Here is a 27505-nt window from a genome sequence, read left to right on the forward strand (position 1 = left end):
ATAACTTTATTTGGCATTCACTGACAGTATTTACAGTATATATATTGTAATCTGGATAAAACCGGATCCAGCCGAGTCATTGTTTCTAAACATTTTTCTGTGGCTGATGAGATTTCATGTTCTTAACCTGATTCCAAGAATCTTGAAACTGGGTTAAGATTGGCAGCAATAGACTGTCCGACACAGCAAGTCCTCTCCAAGTGCAGCGCAATCCACTAAACAGATGAGAAAACAAACATTATTTCCTTTTATCCTGTACCGTTCACCTTTTGTACTAAAGGGGTATTCTAAATTAAAGATACTTATTCCCTGTAGCGATGTCACGATACCAGAATTCTGAGTTCGATATCAATACCAGCTTTTTAAATTTCGATACTTATTAAATTTGGAAAAAAATGCTCAAAAATACAAATATAATGCCCCCCACCCAGACTGCAGATATGATGCTGGGAGTTGTAATGCACAAGGGGGTATGCTGGGAGTTGTGTTGGGAGGTTGCTTCTGTAGAACTGCAACTCCCAGCATACCTGTGTACTACAACTCCTAACATACCTCCTTGTGCACAACAACTGCCATCATAACTTCTCTTTTACACTACAACTCCCAGCATAACTCCTTGTGCACTACAACTCCCAGTGTACCCCCTTGTGCACAAGGAGGTATGCTGGGAGCTGTAGTGCAAAAGAAGGTATGTTAGGAGTTGTAGCACACAAGGAGGTATGATGGGAGTTGTAGTGCACAAGGAGGTTTGTTAAGAGTTGTAGTGCACAAGGAGGTATGCTGGGAGTTGTAGTGCACAAGAAGGTATGATGGGAGTTGCAGTTGTACAACAGCCTTCTGATATAACAACAACTCCCAGCATACCTCCTTGTGCACAAGGTATGCTGGGAGTTGTAGTAGGGCATATAGCAGCTGTGAAGTACCAGTAGACTTGAGATTTTTTTTTATAGAAGTAAATTACAAATCTCTAGCACTGTCTGAAACCAGTAGATTTGGAAGAATTTTTTTTTTTAAGCTGAACTACCCCTTTGAGTGCAGCCAGCGCTCTGTTCATTCCCTATAGGTCCTCTGAACCCTTCCGAGCGCTGAATTAGAAATTGTTTAGTAGCCCTTTAGAGGATGAATGGTGCTCCGGCCACGTAGGTGAGCTAAGCACTCTATTCACTGCAGGGCGGTTGTGTCCTTGTTCTAGGGAATAACATGCCCAGATGGGAATACCCCTTTAGGGTAAATTCACACGGGCGTCTCGCATAAAAAAAAACCGCAGCTAATCCGCAATACACGTATTAATAATAATAAGAATAATAAATGTATTGCGGATTAGCTGCGTTTTTTTTTATGCGAGACGCCCGTGTGAATTTACCCTTAGAGAATTTTACCAATTCCAAGTCTTCAATATTGCACTTCTTAAGAACCCCTTTAAAAAATTACTTAACGTGTGCTGTTGCCTAAATTTTTTCTCTATATTCCACCTTTCCTTAGGATTTCTTACTTCTGATCTAATATCAAGAGTCCGTTCTTCTGTAGATCCCTCAGTTCCAGGGATGCTTTAAATAAGTCATGTAAGCTGATTGTAGGGCAAAGCGTGTGCCATTGCTGTAGAGTAGGGAAGTAAACAGTGGAAAACTTATTAGTAAGGATGTCATTTTTAGCTAGCATAAAAAGAACAGCCTACATTAAACATACTAGGGCCAGTTCACACGGAGTAAATGAGGTGGAATCCCACCTGCCTTAGTGTCAATTCTTTGAGTGGAGAAGCGCTGAGAGAATAGGTGCGCAAGCGCTTCCATAGACTGTGTATGACACTGAGGCAGGAGAGCGGCGAGTTCCATGGCAGAATTCCGCCTTTTACACTGGACTCTAATGGTGGGATTGGCCTCCCAAATTCGCGCTTATATTACACAGTGGTCCACACAAGTAGATTGGTCTATTGAATACACCAACCAGTACACAAACACTAAGGGGGGGGGGGGGATTTATCAAACTGGAGTAAGGTAGAATTGTCTTAGTTGCCCCTAGTAACCAATCAGATTCCACCTTTCATTTTTCAAAGAATCTGTGAGAAATAAAAGGTGAAATCTGATTGGTTGCTAGGGGCAACTAAGACAATTCTACTTTACACCAGATTGATTACTCTCCTACTAAATCTTTATTGAAAGTCATCTTTCTCACATTTCCAAGGCACCCTAACCAAAGTGACCTTTGATTTATGGTACTCTACACCTCTCACATCTAACTTATGATCCAAACCCGCAAATCAGAGACATTCTGACGACTACACATGGGGCTATATACTACTGGGAGAGCGCACAGGGGGCTATATACTACTGGGGGAGTGCACAGGAGAGCTATACACTACTCGGGGAGCGCACAGGGGGCTATATACTACTGGGGGAGCGCACAGGGGGAGTGATATACTACTGGGGGAATGCACAGGGGGACTATATACTACTGGGGGAGCGCACAGGGGGACTATATAAGGACTGGTGAGAGAAAAAAAATGCCAGTTTTCCCACTAAGCATCAATTCTGTATGTATATAGCTCAACAACGCTTGTGAAAAGTTAACAAAACAACACGTTAACTACTGATGTTCAGTTCGGACCTTCACCTGACAATAGACCCCAGTAAGTGGACCTTCACTAAAAGTTGTTGAGTACCCCTAAGATAGGCGATATCTAGGGCATCACTTTCATCCAGAACTTTTGTGACATACTCAGAGAAATCAATCAGATTAGTCTGACATGATCTTGCCGCAGTAAAACCTTGCTGATTTGGGTCCATAAAGTTCTTGGTTTTTAGATGGTTGGTTATCCTGTTTTTCAGAAGAGCTACAACAGAGGTCAAGCTAACTGACTTATAGTTACTAGCTAAACCCTGACAAATGGAGGCAATGTTATTTTTAACCATATTTTATTAGAGAGGCTCCTTCCGAAAAAAAAAAAAACCTGAGCAGAAGCTGCTATTCAATTGGTCAGTAACCACCTTATCTCTATGAGGATAGGTTTTCTCCCTATTTCTAATCTTTTTAATGCTTGCTATACCTAGAATTTTGCAACTGGCATCTTTTCAGAATATTTTCCATTGATTTCTAAAGATTTCAGAGTGTTACTATTAACAATATAAACGTATCCTTACCTTATGTGATATTCCAATGTCTGTCCGTAAACCCAATACTAATAGTTCTGATATTCTGGAAGCAAGAAATTGCCAGACAGAATTAAAGGCAACTCAGAAAACCAAAAAGAAAAGCCTGTGAGGAAGTATGTATTCTCTATGCTCTATGTTAAATAATTTTGATCTCTATACACATTAATGCCAATGTGCTAACTGGATGGAGACAACTAACTCGGCTGTTAACTCTATAATAAACCAAAACTATTTCCACTCATACCTGATAATGTTTATGCAAGGTTTGAGTGTGCGCAGATTTTGCAATGGTTTCTAACCTATACATTGAAAAGGGTGAAAGCTTGCTATAAAGTTCATAGTTCTTCTATGTATGGATAGGGTTATAAAATCGCCATCCACATATATTGCACTATAATTTATCATGCGTTTGTGGCGCACAATCTGTACTTCAATTCTGCCTCCTCTGAACATACCCTTATAATTTTTGCATAATTTTTTAACCCCCTTAGTGACCTCCGATAGGCCTTTTACAGCAGTAACTAATGACCAATTGCCACCAATACACCTTTTTCAGTGTGGTTGGAATAAGATCGTGCCAACAAAGTCACAGCACCTTGGCTGTCCATGTGACAGCTGGCAAAACCTCCAATCCTAACAGTGTACCTATCACATGCTGCAGTAAAATCATGCTTGTGTGAACCCCAGTATCCTGAGGGTAACCTGGTCTGTGCACACCACTTGCAAAGGAAAGGGTAAGGGTTTGTGGACAGTATGAGGTAAAAAAAAAAAAAAAAATTATATATATATATATATATATATATGTCACGATCCCCGTGGCTTAGGAAATTGATCACCACAATATACATATATAATTTTTTTAACAGTTATATCACATGAATTGATGGTGGGGGTAGCAAATTTTAAATTTGAGGTGTGTAGTACACAGCGCTACATAGAGCCCCGCTGTGTAATGTTCGGAAGCCCAAGGTTAAATTGAAGTTTTGACACTTTGCGATAATTTAGTGGGTTTTGGGTTGCAGTTTGGGCGCTTGACTAAAAGGTTCGCCTTTACTGCTGCATACTATACTGAAGGTATGGCTGTAGAGATGCCTGTCAGCATTATGCATATATTCCATGATGGGATGGCTGGTCATATTGCACTAGTGAAAAGACCAGCATCGGATCACCACCTATCCAGCTACAGGTACTTATCAGAAGGTTCACATGTTTTCCTTTAAGGTAAGATGTAAGTAGGCAGAGTACTTAAACAACTTGTTCTATTACACAATATACTTGGCTTAAAAGACTAATCGTCAGGGGACATGTAATATTTACATTTCAAAGTCATTCTGCGCAGCCACTTTCCGTGTGCCATGTCCATAACGCATCACTTCCTTCATCCATGGTTCTGGTTCCAGCGTCTGAATGCGAGCTTGCCTCTGTTTACCCTGAGCAGTGTGGACTATAAACCTTCCATGGGCTCCTGCCACCAAAAAAAGGAGTGTGAGGACCACATGTATGTCTCCACACTACTGTTCAACTATATCAGCTGTATTGTCAAAGGGAACCTGTCATCACTTTCATGCTGCCTGAACTACAATTTATCAAAGGAGCCCCCATGGCTTCTTCCTGTCCCACCAGCATGAACTTGTAGGACTCTCCCTATACCCAAACAAGAAAGATCTATCAAGAGTCGTGGAGCAGGGGAAAGCCCCCAGAGACCTCCCCAATGATTCGTTGTTCAGGCAGCATAAAAGTAAAGTAAGACAGGTTCCCTTTATTTTGTGTCCTTCATGAAAAGCTCAGAGGAGTCCATCTTTTAGAGGGACAGTATTTTTGAGCTAAGCCCTGTTGTACCTATGGGTCTCTGTAATGTGGCACCAGATGCCATCAAATTGACAGGAAAAGACTTGTACTGGCTGGCTGCCATTTAACGCATTATAGTCTGGACTATAGTAAAGTCTACGCCACATTATTATAGAGAAAGTACCTGTGTCTTGCTATATTGGAAAGCACGCTTAAGGTGGGTTCACACTACGGTATCCACTTGGAGAAGTTCCGTTGGACTCTGTCGCTCGTACCCGCTCGCGGCAACACGCATCTCCGCCCGTCCCACAGACACCACTCTATGGGCGGGCGAATTCTGCCAAAAGAATTGACATGTCAATTCTTTCAGCGGACGGCGGAATTAGCCAAGCAATAGAATGGGGTCTATGGCACGGGTGGAGATGCACGTCACCGCGAGCGGGTACGAGCGATGGAATCTGATGTCCTTAATAAGCCTTTCTTAGTAACAAATAGATGCTAGGAGTAAGAACAGACATGCTTAAAGTGTAAAAGCGTATGTGATCATGATTAACAGCAGCATGCTTTTAAAACAATGCAAATAAAGTAATTTTATGCATTAAGAGTGGGCTGGACTTAATTTTACATTGAATAATCTAATCCAGAACCTAGGAAGGACACCTACTAAACAGATCCGACGTTAAACTGAGCAGCGGCTAGTGAGAGAGCAGTTATGGGTTATATGGGTTTAATATATACTAGCAGAAGTGCATTCTGTAAATACTTCCTTCGGATATGTAAATGAAGACTGATGTGAATGGTGACAGAACGGACACTCTGTACATTCTTTTTAAATCACATTACAACAACATAAAACAAGAACTGCCATGACATATCACAAGAACTTCTAATAGTGAACTAAAATACACACGTACAAATGCAATCTGTGTACCCCCACAGGAAAACATAATATGGGATATTCAGATGTGATTTATCACTGTAAAGCCCTGGCCTTAATAGTCTTGTACGTCTAACAGGATGTGGGTCAGAAGAAGATCCTGAGTAAGCTGTCATTGCAAGAACTATAGTGTCACAGGCAATGTCACCATGCATGACTCAAACAGTCCATTTTCTAAAAGCCCATTAGTCACACGGACAACTCTGCGTAATAGAAACCAGGTGCAAATTTGTTATTTCATGCTAATTATACTGGGCAGCAACACATTACATTACAAGAGCCTGCTATAGAAAAGCGTGAGAACCATGAAGAACTATGTCTAAAGCAAATACAGAATAACAGCAGTCTACAGCATCAGGTCTGTGAGAGACAGAATTCTTTCTGGTTGGTAGGTGATCAAATACTTACTTCATGCAATAAAATGCTAATTATTATGTAAAAATCATACAATGTAGTTCTGGGATTCTCTGATGCGTGGCAGATGAGCTGCGGCACTCCAAATTCAAGTGAAACAAATTGTATTTATTTAACCCATGAAGTACAGCATAGTTTCACTCCTCTCAATCTGGACTTTTCCAAAGCTAGTAAGCACACTTCCCTGGCGGGGCCATTGAAAGCACAGCAATACAGGCGTATACTGAACAATCAAAATCAAGCATGTGACAAATGTTCTACAAAAACAAGATGACAGTTGCAGAAGATGTGCAAAAACTAGAGATGAGCAAACCGGGTTCGGGTTCGAGTCCATCTGAACCTCAACGTTCAGCATTTGATTAGCGCGGGCTGCTGAACTTAGATAAAGCTCTAAGGTTGTCTGGAAAACATGGATACAGCCAATGACAATATCCATGATTTCCATATAGCCTTAGAACTTTATCCAACTTCAGCAGCCACCGTTAATCAAATGCCGAAAGTTCAGGTTCGGATGGACTTGAGCATGCTCGAGCTTCGCTCATCTCTAGCAAAAACTCTACAAGGGTTAATATACATACATGTATCTGAAAAAAAGGAAAAATTGGCAGCACATCTATGACTCTGTTCACACTGCAGGTTGCACGCTGCTTGTGGGTAAAGTACAGACAAAAAAAAAAAAACAGACGGTGGAACAGCAACCCACAGGTGCAAGGGCTTACCGTATATACTCCTCCCAGTGTACACATGATAAACACCTGCTCTGTAGATATTAAAAAGTGAGGATCTTAGCAAACTATTTGATCAAAAAGAGTGTACCACGTCGCCACGTTAAGGCGTCCTCGAGACATGGTCCCTACTCTAGCATTCTCACTAGCAATGGCCTCTCCTGGGCTGAATAAGCCTACAACTAGGCAGATAGGAGCCAAACGATCTCTTTTATAGCACCCTTGGGACATGGGTGGAGTGCAAGCCAACAGGAGGTAGCCACACACCCCACATTCAACAGAAAAAAAGAAAAAAATTGGCAGCACATCTATGACTGTTCACACTGCAGGTTGAACGCTGCTTGTGGCTAAAGTACAGACAAAAAAACCCTGTGGGAGAGGTGGTTACACGGTGATGAACAGTGTTAAAAAAATTACCAATGTCCGATATATACAAATGTAAGTGATACAGAGATTAGACATAAATTATCAAAAAATAAATCAACATCCAGAGATGAGTATCAGCAGTGTTCACCAAGCAGTGTGATTATAATAATATGCATCCATGGCCAACAACATGCTAAAGTTTAATATACTTCTAGTAAAAAAAATGTTTTTGTCACCACCCGCAGGCTACTTCAATCTGTTCAAACCCTTTATAGCCAGTCACAGTGTTAAAGGGCAAAAATCTGTTTCTTTCAAATCAACCGGTTACAGAAAGTTATATAGATTTGTAATTGACTTCTATTTAAAAATCTCAAGTCTTCCCATACTTATCAGCTGCTGTATGTCCTGCAGGAATTGGTGTTTTCTTCCCAGTCTGAAGGTATGTTCACACTGAGCAAAAGTGGTGGAATTCTGCGGGGAGCCCCCTCCGCAGACTCAGCTTGGAATCCCTCCTGCCTCAGTGTGTCAATGCGCTGCCTTGCGCGATGCCACTCTCTGCTCAAAGAAGGGGGGGCTGGTGTTCGGGTTTAAGTCACTTACCGCTCCCAGTGCTCACGCTGTGCCGCATCACAGAGCTCCTAAATCCCACTGGCTGTCATTTTCTCCCCGGTTCCGTGTCACAGACTGGTGGGTTTAGCCCGCTCAGCCAATCAGTGACTGCAGCAGTGTTCCACCCCAGTCACTGACTGGCAGAGCGGGTTATCCATCAGATGGGTCATGGCATAGCCAGCGAGAAGCTCACAAGACAGCTAGCGAGGTCCAGGAACTGGACGTGGATCTGCGCAGGCACCGGAACAGGTGACTATAACTTTTATTTCCCCCACCATCACCTGCCTGTAATGATTTTTTACTTCCCGGCCGGACTGGCCCAATGGCCTTAATGTAGAATACTCGAACCTTAATGGCCTTGTAGAGACCCCGAGGGAACATCATTGAGAATACCATACGGACCCTTGATGGCCCCCACAGTGACTGGGGTGTTTCTTCTTCTATTGTGCTGGTTAAGAAGACACACGGAGTGGACATTGACACTGGGACTGGCTATAAGGGGTGTTGACAGACTGGAGCAGCCTGCGGGTGGTGACAAATAAATTTTTTACTAGAAGTATATTCACACATGTGCATCTTACATGCACTGTTGTGGGTTGTTGTTGTTTTTTTTTTTTGAGTTTGTGCTACAAAACTTGTTTCAGCTTTAGCATGGTGCTGGCCATGAAAGCATACAGTCCAACTGCTTGGTGAACACTGCTGATAAACTGTTGATCACTGTATCACTTATATTTGTATATATGGGACAATGATTCTTTTTAACACTGTAACCATGTAACATTTATGACCATGTATCCAGCTACATGCATTTATGTAACACTTGTAGTGTTTTTGCACATCTAATGCAACTGTCACATTGTTTTTGTAGAACATTTGTTACATGCTTGATCTGCATTGTACAGTATACACCTGTATTGCTGTGCCTTAAATGGCCCCGCCAGGGGAGTGTGCTACCTAGCTTGAGAAAAGCCCACATTGAGAGGACTGAAATGCTGCTGTACTTCATAGGTTAAATGAATACACTTTGCTTCCCTTGAATTTGGAGTGCTGCAGCTCTTTGAAATAAATATATATATACACACACTACCGTTCAAAAGTTTGGGGTCACATTGAAATGTCCTTATTTTTAAAGGAAAAGCACTGTACTTTTCAATGAAGATAACTTTAAACTAGTCCTAACTTTAAACATTGCTAATGTGGTAAATGACTATTCTAGCTGCAAATGTCTGGTTTTTGGTGCAATATCTACATAGGTGTATAGAGGCCCATTTCCAGAAACTATCACTCCAGTGTTCTAATGGTACAATGTGTTTGCTCATTGGCTCAGAAGGCTAATTGATGATTAGAAAACCCTTGTGCAATCATGTTCACACATCTGAAAACAGTCTAGCTCGTTACAGAAGCTACAAAACTGACCTTCCTTTGACCAGATTGTGTTTCTGGAGCATCACATTTGTGGGGTCAATTAAACGCTCAAAATGGCCAGAAAAAGAACTTTCATCTGAAACTCGACAGTCTATTCTTGTTCTTAGAAATGAAGGCTATACCATGCGAGAAATTGCTAAGAAATTGAAGATTTCCTACAAGGGTGTGTACTACTCCCTTCAGAGGACAGCACAAACAGGCTCTAACCAGAGTAGAAAAAGAAGTGGGAGGCCGCGTTGCACAACTAAGCAAGAAGATAAGCACATTAGAGTCTCTAGCTTGAGAAACAGACGCCTCACAGGTCCCCAACTGGTATCTTCATTAAATAGTACTCGAAAAACACCAGTGTCAACATCTACAGTGAAGAGGCGGCTGCGGGATTTTGGGCTTCAGGGCAGAGTGGCAAAGAAAAAGCCATATCTGAGACTAGCCAATAAAAGAAAAAGATTAAGATGGGCAAAAGAACACAGACATTGGACAGAGGAAGACTGGAAAAAAGTGTTGTGGACGGATGAATCCAAGTTTGAGGTGTTTGGATCACAAAGAAGAACGTTTGTGAGATGCAGAACAATTGAAAAGATGCTGGAAGAATGCCTGACGCCATCTGTTAAGCATGGTGGAGGTAATGTGATGGTCTGGGGTTGCTTTGGTGCTGGTAAGGTGGGAGATTTGTACAGGGTAAAAGGGATTCTGAATAAGGAAGGCTATCACTCAATTTTGCAACGCAATGCCATACCCAGTGGACAGCGCTTGATTGGAGCCAATTTCATCCTACAACAGGACAATGACCCTAAACACACCTCCAAATTGTGCAAGAACTATTTACAGCAGAAGCAGGCAGCTGGTATTCTATCGGTAATGGAGTGGCCAGCGCAGTCACCAGATCTGAACCCCATTGAGCTGTTGTGGGATCAGCTTGACCGTATGGTACGCCAGAAGTGCCCATCCAACCAATCCAACTTGTGGAAGCTGCTTCTAGATGTGTGGGGTGCAATTTCTCCAGCTTACCTCAACAGATTAATAGCTAGAATGCCAAAGGTGTGCAATGCTGTAATTGCTGCAAAAGGAGGATTATGTGACAAAAGCAAAGTTTGATATAAAAACAATGTTATTTCAAATACAAATCATTATTTCTAACCTTGTCAATGTCTTGACTCTATTTCCTATTCATTTCACAACGTATGGTGGTGAATAAGTGTGACTTTTCATGGAAAACACAAAATTGTTTGGGTGACCCCAAACTTTTGAACGGTAGTGTATATATATATATATATATATATATATATATATATATATATATATGCGATGCTGCAGTTTTTTTTTATATATTTAAGCACTTTTGGTCACAGGAGTGTTTATCGCTGGCACCATTTCAAGATGCCATATTCACTGAATTGAAGCAGAAACTGCATGATCAATGGACGCACTAGACATATTAACATTTCTATAGTTTATCCCTGTGGGAAATACACTGTATCTATTAAAAGTGGGAATACCCTTTAGGTACAGGCGTTTTCACCTAGGTCACTTTAGCTAAATGGCTTTTTCCTACAAACATACCTGGTCCGATACCAATGTATTGTTTTCCAAGCCAGTAAGAGAGGTTGTGTTTGCTCACTGCACCCTATGAAGGGGAGAGTAAAACAGGTTAAATACAACATAAACTATGCTCCCATAAATCACTCTAGATAGCTTCTACTATGACCAGAGTGATTCCCAATCTGAATAAGAGTCAAAATCAAAGTTTCCACCAGAGCTAGAAGGCCTTGCCTTATTTCACAACGACAATGAGAGCATTTTTTTAACCAGTAAAAGTTTTGTTGTTGTTTTTTTTTATTGGTGACCTACAGTATGCTCAGGATAAGGTACTAACAAATGATCATGGGGGTTAACCTGAGTGAGCCCCCAAAACCTCAGGTGTGATGCAGCTGCTATGGTTACTACAGCTATTGCTATGCTCATGTGACTGTGTGCATAGGACCTTGATGTTGATGACAAAGTAACCTGTGCACCCTCCGATCAATGTGTCCCATACAGAATTACTACAGGTGAGCCGACATTATCTGCACTTTTTGTCTGGAGTTACATCACTATATGACTTGGTATGACTTTGTCTTACACATATATTGCTCTCTCAAAAAAAATAACTTGTCATAAGTTTTAATTTGAGATGACCCCCCCCCCCAAATGGTGGCACAAAAGTGAGGGTTCAGCAAGGGTCTCAATACCTGAACCCAAAGGCATGTCACTGTAATATTTTTCATTTTACCTTGAGGCTATGTTCACACTATGTATCTGTGCGGCTTTATTTTTTATGCGGCTGTAAATGTGCGGCTGAAACTACGGCCGTGGGAAAAAATAGACATGCGGCTGAAAACATATGGTCATTTACTTGGAAATTTAAAACTAAAAAGAACAAATAAAATCTTTAGAAAGTGATGCAAACACCTCTGGATGCATCTGGGAAAGCAGGGAAACAGTTTACAGGAATCGCTATTACCGGGGTTTGCGATCCTCTGCAGTAATGCCTATGCCTCTCATGGTTATTATATTTAATTAATAAAACATATTTTCGTTGTAATGAAGTCCCTTTCGTTGTTCAATAATTAAATTTAAACGAATCCATCATTTTGCAATTAAATATACTGTTAAAATAAATATATATATATAAATAAATGTATATTTATATTTATATATATATATATATATATATATTTATTTTATTGCACAATGATGGATTCGTTTAAATTAAATTTATTGAACAATGAAACTGATTTTATTACAACAAAAATGTGTTTTATTAATTAAATATTAATTAGTACAGGAAGCTCCATTAAGCCGTTAATTCATATTCCCGGTAATAGAGCATTCTGTACTAATCAAAACTTTACTTTAATGAAAACATCAAATGTTTCTTCTAATTATGTTATCACAATAGCATTATTAGAAAAAACATTTTGAATTATATGTGCGCTCAGCTGATTGGCTGATCGGCTGAGCGCACATATAAAGAGCCGGTCCGCAGTACAGTGACTTCATTGTGCTGCGGACCAGCGAAGAGGACACATCGGGGTGAGTATAAAGCTCTCCCCACCCCCTCCCCAGCACTGCACCCATCCCAGTAAGGAAGGGGGGTCACTTAACCCCTTCCTTGCTGGGATGGGTGCAGTCTGACATCAGTCTGGCCCCCAAGGGGTTAAGGGGGATGCAATGCATCCTCCATTAACCACTTGGGGGCCAGACTGTAAGCAGCGATCTGTAAAGATGCACCATACTGTAAGGAGCACAACACTGTTCACAATGATGGGTGTTGTGCTCCTGTTTGTGTGTTTTTTGTGTGTTTCTGCCTTTTTGTTTTTCAGATATCGGTATCCTGTGGATTACGTCGGATTCGGTGGACTACATCGATGACCAGCGGTTGTTTGGTGTTTTTTTTATAAAATGGTCAATGAGGGGTGTGGGGGTGTTTAAAATGGCTAACACTAACCCCCCATTATTACCCCAGTACCCAATGCCACCAGGGGTACTGGAAAGAGCCGGGTGCCAGTGGTCCCGAAGCGTCAAAATTGGCGCTCCTGGACTGGGCGGCAGCAGGCTGGTAATATTTAGGCTGGGGAGGGCCTAAACCAATGGCTCTTCCCACCCTGGTGCTACCAGGCTGCTGTCGCTTGGTTTTTAACCCGGCTGGTTATAAAAATAGGGGGGACCCTATGCGTTTTTTTTTAATTAAATAAATAATTTAAAAAAAACGCATAGTAACAATAGCTGTATTTTATCAATCCACTTTAGAAAATACGTCATAAAAGAGATCAAAAAGTCATATACATATAAAACTTGGTATCAATAGAAACTACAGATCTTCCCGCAAAAAATAAGCCCAAAACCAGCTCTGTCGTGCAAAAGATGAGAACGCTATGGATCTTGCAATGCGGCGACAGTTTTTGTGGGTTTTTGCTAGGAAGATAGTTTCTATTGCGCCAAAGTGATAATAGTTAAAAAAACCTATACAAATGTGGTATCGCCGTGACCGTAGTGACCCAGAGAATACATGTATTATGTTATTAGTGACCGCCGATACGGATTTTTACGGCAATCACTAATGGGCTCTATTCTGCTGCCATCAGCTCTTTATGGCGATGGTGCAGAATAGTGCAGCGGCGCCGGTAATGCCTGCAGCCCCCTCCTCTCAGCTACCGGAGGTAGCTGAGGGGTTGGGGCAGAGTGTGGGGTCAGTCCCGGCAAGTCCCCTCACCGGCGATCGCCGTTATTACCAGTATAACGGCGGCCACCGGTAACCGACATTGCCAGCGCAGCTGAACACTTTCATCTCTTCTCACCGTGAATCCACAGTGAGAGGAGATGAGAACATGTCCCCCCCTGTCCCCAGAATTAACCCTAGTGACCTGGTCACTGACCCTCCCCTCCCAGGGCGGCCATCTGATCCAAGATGGCCGCCGCCATCTCTGCGAACAGACTCTGTTCACAGTGATGGATTCCTAAAAATGAGGTGGCGGAGAGCATGGGGCAATGATCAGTGACCACCCGGTGTGGTCCCAGTACAAGTGATCAGCGGTATATACTATATACCACTGATCGCTTGTTCGAAATGGTGCCGGCACTTTTTTACGCCTGTCACCAAAGTCAAGTGCCCTGGATTACCCGTAACCACCCTGGATTACTTGTAACCACCCCAGATTACCTGTAACCACCCCAGATTGCCCGTCACCACCCCAGATTGCCTGTAATCTCCCCAGATTGTCCGTAATCTCCCCAGATTGCCCGTATCCATCCCAGATTGCCCGTATCCACCCCAGATAGCCCATAACCATCCCAGACAGCCCATAACCATCCCAGACAGCCCATAACCATCCCAGACAGCCCATAACCACCCCAGATTGCCCGTCACCACCCCAGATTGCCTGTCACTACCCCAGATTGCCTGTCACTACCCCAGATTGCCCGTTATCTCCTCAGATTGCCCGTAATCTTTCCAGATTGCCCGTATCCCCCCCAGATAGCCCATAACCATTCCAGACAGCCCTTAACCACCCCAGATTGCCACAGACTGCCTGTAACTACCCCAAATTGCCTGTAACCACCCCAGATTGCTCGCAACTACCCCAGATTGCTCGCAACCATCCCAGATTGCCCGTCACCACCCCAGATTTCCCGTCACCACCTCTAGATAGCCAGTAAACACCCCAAGATTGCCCATAACTAGGGCTGGGCGATATTGGCCTAAATCAATATCGCGGTTTATCGCACATGTAGCCGTGGTAACGATAATTCAACGATAATTATGACACGCCCCTTTTAGCAAACCACACCCGCTTGCCATGCCAAACTGGCGATATTTTGATTAGAAAAAGTAAAAAAGAACTGAACAGCAACCCATGGTTAGTCTATTATCATTATTACTATTTGTCATTATTAGGGGTCTCAGCAGAGACCTGGATGTGTATATACAGGTATACAGCCTCTACAGGATGTGTATACACAGGGGGTCATATAGGAATACATGTGTATAACTATATGGGGGGGTGGCTAGGTGTATATGACTATATGGGGGGGATGGATTGGGGTGCATTACTATACAGGAGGTACATAGGGAGGTACATAGGGATGGAGGTACAGAACTATACATGGGAGTACATAGGGATAGGGGTGTATGACTATACAGGGGGCACATAGGGATAGGGGTGTATGACTATACAGGGGGCACATAGAGGGAGGGGCAGATAGGGGTGTATGACTATACAGGGGGGCGGACAGGGGTGTATAACTATACAGGGGAGGGTGGACAGGGGTGTATGACTATACGGGGGGACAGGGGTGTATGACTATACAGGGACGGCGGACAGGGGTGTATGACTATACAGGGACGGCGGACAGGGGTGTATGACTATACAGGGACGGCGGACAGGGGTGTATGACTATACTAGGGGGGGGCAAGATAGGGGTGTGTTACTGTACAGGGGTGTATGACTATACGGGGGGGACAGGGGTGTATGACTATACGGGGGGGGACAGGGGTGTATGACTATACGGGGGGGACAGGGGTGTATGACTATACAGGGGGCACATAGGGGTAGGGGCGGATAGGGGTGTGTTACGATACGGGGGGATAGGGGTGTATGACTATACAGGGGGCACATAGGGGTAGGGGCGGATAGGGGTGTATGACTATACAGGGGGGCGGACAGGGGTGTATGACTATACGGGGGGCACATAGGGGTAGGGGCGGATAGGGGTGTATGACTATACGGGGCGGATAGGGGTGTATGACTATACAGGGGGCACATGGGGTAGGGGCGGATAGGGGTGTATGACTATACAGGGGGGCGGACAGGGGTGTATGACTATACGGGGGGACAGGGGTGTATGACTGTACGGGGGGCACATAGGGGTAGGGGCAGATAGGGGTGTATGACTATACGGGGGGCACATAGGGGTAGGGGTGGATAGGGGTGTATGACTATACAGGGGGCACATAGGGGTAGGAGCAGATAGGGGTGTAAGACTATACGGGGGGCACATAGGGGTAGGGGCGGATAGGGGTGTATGACTGTACAGGGGGGGCGGACAGGGGTGTATGACTATATGGGGGGGTAGGGGTGTATGACTGTACAGGGGGGGCGGACAGGGGTGTATGACTATATGGGGGGATAGGGGTGTATGACTATACGGGGGGGGGGGTGGACAGGGGTGTATGACTATATGGGGGGATAGGGGTGTATGACTGTACAAGGGTGGGGGTGGACATGGGTGTATGACTATATGGGGGGATAGGGGTGTATGACTACACGGGGGAGGTGGACAGGGGTGTATGACTATATGGGGGGATAGGGGTGTATGACTATATGGGGGGATAGGGGTGTATGACTATATGGGGGGATAGGGGTGTACAACTGTACAGGGGGGGTGGACAGGGGTGTATGACTATATGGGGGGATAGGGGTGTATGACTGTACAGGGGGCACATAGGGGTAGGGGCGGATAGGGGTGTATGACTATACAGGGGGGCGGACAGGGGTGTATGACTATACGGGGGGCACATAGGGGTAGGGGCAGATAGGGGTGTATGACTAGACGGGGGGCACATAGGGGTAGGGGCGGATAGGGTTGTATGACTATACAGGGGGCACATAGGGGTAGGGGCAGATAGGGGTGTATGACTATACAGGGGGCACATAGAGGTAGGGGCAGGTAGGGGTGTATGACTATACAGGGGGCACATAGGAGTAGGAGCAGATAGGGGTGTAAAACTATACGGGGGGCACATAGGAGTAGGGGCGGAAAGGGGTGTATGACTGTACAGGGGGGGATCGAATATGCAAAAGAACACTGCAGAGACACCATCACATGTCTCGACGTCAGTGAACTAGCCAGACCTTCCCTCCGGGAAGGAACGACCAAGCCAAAGCGTTCTCCAGTCAAGGAAACCACCTCAGCAAGGTATCCATCCACAGACAGCTGTATCGGGGTTTTTGCCCCTCATCAGTGTGGAGTAGGTTTCTGGCTAGTGGGAGCAATGACTAGTAAGTGCATGCAAAAGGACGCTGGTTGACCTCAGGGAGATCAACCAAAACACCGCAGAGACACCATCACGTGTCTCAACGTCAGTGTATTCTAGAACATTGCCCCCTGGGAAATCGAATATGCAAAAGAACACTGCAGAGACACCATCACATGTCTCGACGTCAGTGAACTAGCCAGACCTTCCCTCCGGGAAGGAACAACCAAGCCAAAGCGTTCTCCAGTCAAGGAAACCACCTCAGCAAGGTATCCATCCACAGACAGCTGTTTCGGGGGTTTTGCCCCTCATCAGTGTGGAGTAGGTTTCTGGCTAGTGGGAGCAATGACTAGTAAGTGCATGCAAAAGGACGCTGGTTGACCTCAGGGAGATCAACCAAAACACCGCAGAGACACCATCACGTGTCTCAACGTCAGTGTATTCTAGAACATTGCCCCCTGGGAAATCGAATATGCAAAAGAACACTGCAGAGACACCATCACATGTCTCGACGTCAGTGAACTAGCCAGACCTTCCCTCAGGGAAGGAACAACCAAGCCAAAGCGTTCTCCAGTCAAGGAAACCACCTCAGCAAGGTATCCATCCACAGACAGCTGTTTCGGGGTTTTTGCCCCTCATCAGTGTGGAGTAGGTTTCTGGCTAGTGGGAGCAATGACTAGTAAGTGCATGCAAAAGGACGCTGGTTGACCTCAGGGAGATCAACCAAAACACCGCAGAGACACCATCACGTGTCAACGTCAGTGTATTCTAGAACATTGCCCCCTGGGAAATCGAATATGCAAAAGAACACTGCAGAGACACCATCACATGTCTCGACGTCAGTGAACTAGCCAGACCTTCCCTCCGGGAAGGAACAACCAAGCCAAAGCGTTCTCCAGTCAAGGAAACCACCTCAGCAAGGTTTCCATCCACAGACAGCTGTTTCAGGGGGGGCGGACAGGGGTGTATGACTATATGGGGGGGTAGGGGTGTATGACTGTACAGGGGGGGCGGACAGGGGTGTATGACTGTGTACAGGGGGGGGCGGACAGGGGTGTATGACTATATGGTGGGATAGGGATGTATGACTGTACAAGGGTGGGGGTGGACATGGGTGTATGACTATATGGGGGGATAGGGGTGTATGACTATACGGGGAAGGTGGACAGGGGTGTATGACTATATGGGGGGATAGGGGTGTACAACTGTACAGGGGGGGTGGACAGGGGTGTATGACTATATGGGGGGATAGGGGTGTATGACTGTACAGGGGGCACATAGGGGTAGGGGCGGATAGGGGTGTATGACTATACAGGGGGGCGGACAGGGGTGTATGACTATACGGGGGGCACATAGGGGTAGGGGCAGATAGGGGTGTATGACTAGACGGGGGGCACATAGGGGTAGGGGCGGATAGGGGTGTATGACTATACAGGGGGCACATAGGGGTAGGGGCAGATAGGGGTGTATGACTATACAGGGGGCACATAGAGGTAGGGGCAGGTAGGGGTGTATGACTATACAGGGGGCACATAGGAGTAGGAGCAGATAGGGGTGTAAGACTATACGGGGGGCACATAGGAGTAGGGGCGGATAGGGGTGTATGACTGTACAGGGGGGGCGGACAGGGGTGTATGACTATATGGGGGGGTAGGGGTGTATGACTGTACAGGGGGGGCGGACAGGGGTGTATGACTGTGTACAGGGGGGGCGGACAGGGGTGTATGACTGTGTACAGGGGGGGCGGACAGGGGTGTATGACTATATGGTGGGATAGGGATGTATGACTGTACAAGGGTGGGGGTGGACATGGGTGTATGACTATATGGGGGGATAGGGGTGTATGACTATACGGGGAAGGTGGACAGGGGTGTATGACTATATGGGGGGATAGGGGTGTATGACTATATGGGGGATAGAGGTGTATGACTATATGGGGGGATAGGTGTGTACGACTGTACAGGGGGGGTGGACAGGGGTGTATGACTATATGGGGGGATAGGGGTGTATGACTTACAGGGGGCACATAGGGGTAGGGGCAGATAGGGGTGTATGACTATACAGGGGGGCGGACAGGGGTGTATGACTATACGGGGGGACAGGGGTGTATGACTGTACGGGGGGCACATAGGGGTAGGGGCAGATAGGGGTGTATGACTATACAGGGGGCACATAGGGGTAGGGGCGGATAGGGGTGTATGACTGTACAGGGGGGGCGGACAGGGGTGTATGACTATATGGGGGGGTAGGGGTGTATGACTGTACAGGGGGGGCGGACAGGGGTGTATGACTGTGTACAGGGGGGGGCGGACAGGGGTGTATGACTATATGGGGGGATAGGGGTGTATGACTATACGGGGGGGGTGGACAGGGGTGTATGACTATACGGGGGGATAGGGGTGTATGACTGTACAAGGGTGGGGGTGGACATGGGTGTATGACTATATGGGGGGATAGGGGTGTATGACTATACGGGGGGTGGACAGGGGTGTATGACTATATGGGGGGGATAGGGGTGTATGACTATACAGGGGGCACATGGGGTAGGGGCAGACAGGGGTGTATGACTATACAGGGGGGCGGACAGGGGTGTATGACTATACGGGGGGACAGGGGTGTATGACTGTACGGGGGGCACATAGGGGTAGGGGCAGATAGGGGTGTATGACTATACAGGGGGCACATAGGGGTAGGGGCGGATAGGGGTGTATGACTGTACAGGGGGGGCGGACAGGGGTGTATGACTATATGGGGGGGTAGGGGTGTATGACTGTACAGGGGGGGGGACAGGGGTGTATGACTGTGTACAGGGGGGGGCGGACAGGGGTGTATGACTATATGGGGGGATAGGGGTGTATGACTGTACAAGGGTGGGGGTGGACATGGGTGTATGACTATATGGGGGGATAGGGGTGTATGACTATACGGGGGGTGGACAGGGGTGTATGACTATATGGGGGGATAGGGGTGTATGACTATATGGGGGATAGGGGTGTATGACTATATGGGGGGATAGGGGTGTATGACTATATGGGGGGATAGGGGTGTATGACTGTACGGGGGGGGTGGACAGGGGTGTATGACTATATGGGGGATAGGGGTGTATGACTGTACAGGGGGGGGCGGACAGGGGTGTATGACTGTACAGGGGGGTGGCGGACAGGGGTGTATGACTATACAGGGGTGGGGAAACGGGTGTTTGACTGTATGGGGAGGAGGACAGGGGTGTATGACTGTATGGGGGGTGGCGGACAGGGGTGTATGACTATCCAGGGGTGGGGAAACGGGTGTATGACTGTATGGGGAGGAGGACAGGGGTGTATGACTGTATGGGGAGGAGGACAGGGCTGTAGGACTGTATGGGGAGGAGGACAGGGGTGTATGACTGTACAGGGGGGTGGCGGACAGGGGTGTATGACTGTATAGGGGGGGAGACAGGGGTGTATGACTATATGGGGGGGGGGGCGGATAGGGGTGTATGACTATACAGAGGGGGCGGACAGGGGTGTATGACTATACAGAGGGGGCGGACAGAGGTGCATGACTGTATAGGGGGGCGGACAGGGGTGTATAACTGTATGGGGAGGAGGACAGGGGTGTAGGACTGTAGGATACGCTCGGACAGGACTGGACAGGGAGGGGGGACAAGCACAGTCCCGTCCGAGCACCCCCCCCGTTGTCCTGTGTGTGCAGGGACGCTGCCATGTCAGAGCTGGAGGAGCAGCAGCACGTGAGAAACTTCTTCAGAAAAATCATGCACTGAAAATGCTAATTGGAGCTCCCTTCCTTCTGAGGCCTGCTGTGTGCCCATACAGTGGTTTATGCCCACATATGGGGTACAGCTCTACTCAGGAGTACCTGCGTTACATATATTGGGGTGAGTTTTCTCCCCTGTTCCTCGTGAAATTGAGAAATTTCAAACTAAACAAACATGTTATTGGAAAAATTCAATTTTTTCATTTTTACTGTCTTTTTTGAATACTTTCCTCTAATACCTGTGGGGTCAAAATGGTCACCACACCCCAAGATGTATTCTTTGAGGGTGTACTTTCCAAAATAGGGTGACTTTTAGGGGGGGGGTTCTATTCTGCTGACACTACAGGGGCTCTGCAAACGCACCTGGCGCTCAGAAACTTCTTCAGCAAAATCTGAACTGGAAATGCTAATAGGCGCTCCTTCCCTTCTGAGCCCCGCTGTGTGCCCATACAGTGGTTTACGCCCACATATGGGGTACCATTGTACTCAGGAGAACCTGCGTTACAAAATTTGGGGTGCATTTTCTCTCATGTTTATTATGAAAATGAGATACTTTAATCTTAACAAATATATTATGGAAAATTTCTATTTTCCATTTTTTTCCAGCCTAATTGTGAATACTTTCCTCCAGCCCCTGTAGGGTTAAAATGCTCATTATACCCCTAGATTAATTCTTTAAGGTGTCTAGTTTCCAAAATGGGGTCACTTATGGGGGTTTCCAGTATACAAGCCTCCTAAATCAACTTAAAAAAAGAACTGGTCCCTAAAAAAATCAGTTTTGGAAATTTCATGAAAATCTGATAATTTGCTGATACATTTCTAAGCCCCGTAACACCCTAAAAAAGTGAAATATGTTTACGAAATGAAGCCAGAATAAAGAGGACATATTGATAATGTGACTTACTAACTAATTTTTGTCATGTGCCTTTTTTTTTTTAGAAGCAAAGAATTTCAAAGTTCGTAAAGTGCAAATTTTCAAATTTTTCATTCAATTTTGATGTTTTTCCCAAAAAAACACACAAGACAGTGACCAAATTTTGCCAGTAACATAAAGTACCATATGTTACGAAAAAAACAATCTCAGAATCGCTAGCATACGTTAAAGCATCACTGAGCTATAAACGCATAAAGTGAGACAGGTCAGATTTTGAAAAATGAGCCTGGTCATTAAGGCCCAAACAGGCTTGGTCCCTAAGGGGTTAAAGCGTGTCAAAAATACTCACGTTCCGTGCAAAATTGGATACTTCATACTGATGGAAACCAGCTTGCTGTAGGATCTCCCTGGCATCTTCATACATCTGGGCAGTGAGTTCCTGATCAGGAAAAGTAAGCTGTGCTTTCTCCTTCCACTTAAACATCATAGTTCCCCTCTCCACGGTGAGCTGATATAGAGACACATGGTCGTCACAGTGTCCCAAGAGCCTGTGCAATGTGCTGTGCCATGATGCCAGGGTTTGACCTGGAAGACCAAACATTACATCCACTGATGTTCGACCAGGAAAGATTTTGCGAGCTTCCTCTACTGTGCACTGTGCATCTGAGGCTGTATGTGTCCTTCCCAGAAGGAGAAGGTCACGATCATCCAGGGACTGGAACCAAAAGACAAGTATGAAAATATGGAAGACAGATAAAAGGAGCGAAGAAGGCCCTCGATACATGTAGACAGAGAGAAAGTAAAAGCATAAGGAAAAAATATCTTTGTCATTGTACTCATCATAAGATTTGTTCTTGTCCTTTACAAACAGTGTAAAAAATCTGCCATGGATTCTGTGATATGTATATACAGTCTGAAGACATCCTTACACGAGCCTAACAGGAAGACTACTCATACAAATGGCTGGACAACCGACGCCCGCCCTCAGCACTGTATTGTTGTCATCAGACGATGTTGATACAAAGTAAAGCAATTGGAAATTATTCATAACTAGGAAAAAATGGAGAAGTTATCTAGAGCAACCTGATACAGGCTCCTGCCATCTGTTACACATAGCTTGAAGGAGGTTAGAATAGTGTTAGTTTGGCTGCCATAAGTAGGGTTCATTGTGATGCTTCCTGCACCCCGGGGCCTCCTCGCCAAGTGACAGCGACCATCTAGCAGCCATTGTGGTCCCCACGACTGAGAAGAATCATCTGCTCTATATTAGAGTTGGTCTCAAAGACATGGGGGGAGATTTATGAAAGGGTATAAATATACACCTGGTGTAAACTGCCCACCGCAACCAATCACAACTCCTCTTATATTTTACCAGAGCTAAAAGCTGAGCTGTGATTGGTTGCTGTGGGCAGTTCACACCAGGTGTATATTTACACTCTTTCATAAATCTCCCCCATGGTCTTCTGAAGAGAGATTTAACTCTAGTAATATCTCAATTTCTGAGATACTGTTCCAGCAGATAAATACTATGTTTTCCCACATTTATGAAACAGCCATGTTCAAGTGGATAGTAGTATAGTGTACTTACCTGTACACCAATAGAGATGCGATTCAGCCCAACTTCCCGGAATTGCTGCAGCTTGCTCTTTCTAAATGATGTGGGATTGGCCTCTAAGCTGATTTCTGCATCTTGTGGTAAATACGCATTCTTAGATATTGTCTTTAAAACAGCATCTATGGTGGATGGGCTAGCAAGGCTTGGGGTGCCCCCACCAAAAAATACTGAGGTCACCCTGTATGAAACAAGTCATAGAAATATTGTAATTTGATTTCTAAACTGATCATGTAATTAAGTCAAGCTGCTTATAACCCTCCAAGCACCATATTATTTAACCTGTTACAGACAGCCAATATTCACTAAGTATACTGAAGATATTTCAATCTCTTATGGTTACATTTCCATTACTTGTCATGCAAGACAACATACAGTACTCACCTAACAGATACATAGTCATGATATTTTAAAAATGCTTTGTAAATCTACCGCAGTGTACTGTAAGGTGCCATCTTCTCAAGCCGATACTGGATAGGCATGCTTTTCTAACTCCACACCCGGCAGCATGAAACTGTCCCCCAGATGTCTACGATTAGCTTCTCCTTCTCACCTGCGCACCTGACTGAGCTGGATCAAAGTCTCGGCTTCTTGCACCAGACAGGAGCGGATGGCTTCCTCATTGTCAGAGCGAGTGATGTATTTGTTGAAATTGCAATAAGTGCAGCGCTTTTCACAGTACGGCCACTGCAGAAAGAGGAGAGGGTCCAATAGACTTTAACACCGCTAATATTTAGGGTGATAAAATACTGTAAAACGATTTAGAACATTCTGTTATTGTAGATTTATCTCCCACATCTGCTAGAAATTTGTTCCAAGCATCTACTACTCTTTCAGTGAATTAATATTTTCCCATGTTGCTTCTGATTTTGGCCCCAACTAACCTCTCACTATGTCCCTTTCTCTTCTTTCCTCCAGACTATACAGATTTAGTAGTTTCCCGGTATGTTTTATGCCTCACACCCTCCACTATTTTTGTAGCATGTCTTTGGACCTGTTCTATTTTTATTAATATCCTTTCTTAGCCCATATTCACACAACCTATGTTTAGCATAAATCATGGTCGTTGAGCCATGATTTATGCTTAACATATGTTGTATTGGAATGAATGGAATCCTAGCCAGAGCGTATACACACAGTATACGCTCTGGTCGGGATCCCATTTGGTCGCATGAAAAGCTGACGTCAGTTTTCTGCGACCGCTATTCATTGAATAGCGGCCGCACAGAACATGTCAGTTCACACAACAGAGCGGAGAATTGGGATCCAAATTCACCACAAATGAAAATCCGGCCGGGATGATCTTCAGTAACATCGCCCGTTCTGTAACCCGGGTCACAGAATGGTCAGTGTTATATGCCATGTGAACATAGCCTTAGGTGAGGTTTTCAGAACTGGACACAGTATTCCAGATGTGGCCTCACCAGAGCTCTATGCAGCAGGATTACAATCTCCCTCTTCCTACTTGTTATACCTCTACCTATACAGCCCAGCAAACGATTTGCTTTCCCTACCGCCTGGTTGCACTGGTGACTCATTTTAACGCCTTCATGAACCAGCCCAAAATGTTGTTATTTTATTACCTGTGAGGCTGTATGCAGGGGCGGATTAACTTTACCATAGGCCCTGGGCTGTTCACCACTTTAACTATGGCAGCACTAGCGTGGTGCTCATAGTACAGGATAGATAATGTCATGATGTCCTGATTTCTGCAAAATTGCCATTAAAAAAACCTGTGATTTTTGCAAATCATGGCAGAAGTGTAGCCAGGAGACAGTACACCACTGAAAGTATAAGTCTTTTTGGGTGGTCATGGGCCCCCCAGGAGCTCAGGGCCCCGGGCTACCGCCCGAAACACAGAGATCATGGCGTTTAAGGGGTTAATGACAGGCTGCAGGGCGATCGATTAATAACAACCCTCTGATATCTATTCTTCAGCCAACATCAAATCCACTGAACTCTCCACTGACTATCAGCTCTTTATGGGGATCTGTATCAAGGAATTTGCTTAAGTCCAAATATTCACGGCACCATGGCATCCATGCTCTTCATTCTGCTCTTTTGCGACATAATTAGAGATAAGCGAACCTCGAGCATGCTCGAGTCCATCCGAAGACGATCGTACGGTATTTGATTAGCTGTGGCTGCTGAAGTTGGATAAAGCTCTAAGGTTGTCTGAAAAACATGAACACAGCCAATGACTATATCCATGTTTTCCACATAGCCTTAGTGCTTTATCCAACTTCAGCAGCCACCGCTAATCAAATGCCGAATGCTCTGGTTCGGATGGACTCCAGCATGCTCGAGATTCACTCATCTCTAGACATAATCAAAGAAATGGATGAGATTAGTCTGACATGATCGGCCTGCAGTAAAGCTATTCTGGTTTGGATCCATCAAATTGGGGTTATAGACCAATACTGTTAACTACCATACACATAATTCTTTCTTGAACCCCTTAATGGGGTTGACCTGTTTACTATGGTAAGATTTATCAGCCTTCTGTATTAGAAAGGGTGTGCCTTGTACTCATTCACAATACAGACTGGGGTCGGTACTACCACCTTCACCGATGTTGCTGGCTTCTCCCCTACTATTCATCCGGCATCGCCTCAATATTCATGAGAAGGGACGGATGGGGGCATTATGGGTAGTAGTCCCACCCCCAGTGCTCCCTTTGCATATGGAATAAAGTCAAAGATTTCCCAAAAACAGCTGAGGATGAAGGTAAGAAAATTACCTTCATCCTCAGCTTCTTGTCAGCTATGGAGACATAACAGCAGATTAGAGACTTCTAGTCCTATAACATCTGCAGAATTTCTGTGAGGAATCTTGCTCGTCTAGACCAGGGATGGGGCGCCCTCCAGCTGTTGTAAAACTACAATTCCTATCATGCCTGGGGGCCGAATGTTCCCCATCCCTGCTCTAGCCTAGACATGCTGGGAAATGAACTTCATGACAGCTGTAATGCGCCAGTTCTACCAGTAGGAGGGGCGCGCAGCTCACTCCATCCCGAGCCGACGGCCCTGTGTGCTGAGAGAGAAGGTTACTCACGTGCACGTACACGGCCGCGGCTCCCTCCGTACACAGCTCTCCTGCACCACACACATAGTGACTGTGAGCCCTGCTGCCGCCGCACACCTTCCTTATTACAGCCGCACAGGAGCGCACACTGATCGGCAGCACTGTGATTCTCACATAGGGAAGCATTGCTGCCTATCAGTGCAGTGTCAGCGAGCACAGTGACTTCCGGCTCGCCCCCTACTGGAGGCTGAAGGTAACAGCGACCTGCAGCTAGGGGTCTTCCCGGTAAAATACTGATCTCCCGGGTGAAGACGCTGCACAGTGATCGGGGTGGAATTATGTGGCTGTGCTTACTGTGCATTACTGGCAATGTGTAACTACAGCACAACTCCCGCCATATATATATTATATGTATATATATTATATGTAAATATAAACTGGCTCTCGGTCTCTGCTAGGAAGAAACTGTGACCTGCAGGGACAGACAGCCATCCAGTCTGCAGCTACAGGGAATCCAAGAAGACTAATTTCTTTATCTCTGTTATCCCCCCCAGTCATATATATACGTGTGATCACAGTGTACCAGACACAGACATTGCCTATCTTGTGCCGTCCACAGATGACATACATTACTAGTTCACAGATGTCCCCATTTTAGTATGTTATATATATGTAGCTAGTGGGCACCACTAATAATCATGGAGTGCTAAACCAATGCATAGAAGTAGTACATCATCCTCTCAAAAGAAAAAAAGCATATGCACAAAAAATGGTAGCACATCACAAAAAACTTTATTAGAACACTGACATAGATACAAAGTACCACATAAATAAGTGAATGTACAGGAGTAGTAAAATGAGGGAGACAACACCCCAAATACTGCTCTACATTAAAAACACTAAAATGTCCCCATAAGTCCTGCTGGTGTTCCAGCCAGGACTAATCTACCACTCTGACTCTGGACCGTATGTACAATAACAAAAATCCAACATCTCTACCTAGACAGAGACCCAGTAAAGCAAAATATAACCACAAATAATGGAGCATAGGAAAAAAAAGAAAATTGGAAAAGATCACCATATACAGTCCAACAGAATGAGAGTCAGATGGGATAAGGAATCACCCCACGCGTTTCTCAGGGATCCCTGAGGAAGCCGTCAGACGACGGAATGCGATGGGTGATTCCTTATCCCATCTGACTCTCATTCTGTTGGACTGCATATGGTGATCTTTTCCAATTTTCTTTTTTTTCCTATGCTCCATTATTTGTGGTTATATTTTGCTTTACTGGGTCTCTGTCTAGGTAGAGATG

General features: G+C 45.2%; 1 protein-coding gene across 1 annotated transcript; it reads right to left on the minus strand.

Moving 5' to 3' along the window:
• RSAD1 (radical S-adenosyl methionine domain containing 1) lies at positions 1–26415 on the minus strand. Its single transcript, XM_069951788.1, has 9 exons — positions 26223–26415; positions 23722–23855; positions 23145–23349; positions 21906–22271; positions 10974–11037; positions 4467–4614; positions 3138–3192; positions 1493–1596; positions 1–215 (listed from the first exon to the last, which is right to left on the minus strand). Exons 1-9 carry the CDS (start codon positions 26376–26378, stop codon positions 86–88), a joined length of 1362 nt encoding a protein of 453 aa, XP_069807889.1. The 5' UTR covers positions 26379–26415; the 3' UTR covers positions 1–85.
• Between the last annotated feature and the right edge of the window lie 1090 nt (positions 26416–27505).

The sequence above is a fragment of the Dendropsophus ebraccatus genome, chromosome 14 (assembly GCF_027789765.1).
Source record: "Dendropsophus ebraccatus isolate aDenEbr1 chromosome 14, aDenEbr1.pat, whole genome shotgun sequence".
Lineage (NCBI taxonomy): Eukaryota > Metazoa > Chordata > Amphibia > Anura > Hylidae > Dendropsophus > Dendropsophus ebraccatus.

Excerpts from the sequence above, each read along its gene's own strand:
- RSAD1 (XM_069951788.1), bottom strand. The coding sequence starts at position 26,378 with ATGCTTCCCTATGTGAGAATCACAGTGCTGCCGATCAGTGTGCGCTCC. Across the intron at positions 22,272-23,144 it reads GCATCTCTATTGGTGTACAG|TCCCTGGATGATCGTGACCT; the intron begins GTAAGTACACTA and ends TTTTGGTTCCAG. Across the intron at positions 1,597-3,137 it reads ACATTGGAATATCACATAAG|CAATGGCACACGCTTTGCCC; the intron begins GTAAGGATACGT and ends CCTACTCTACAG.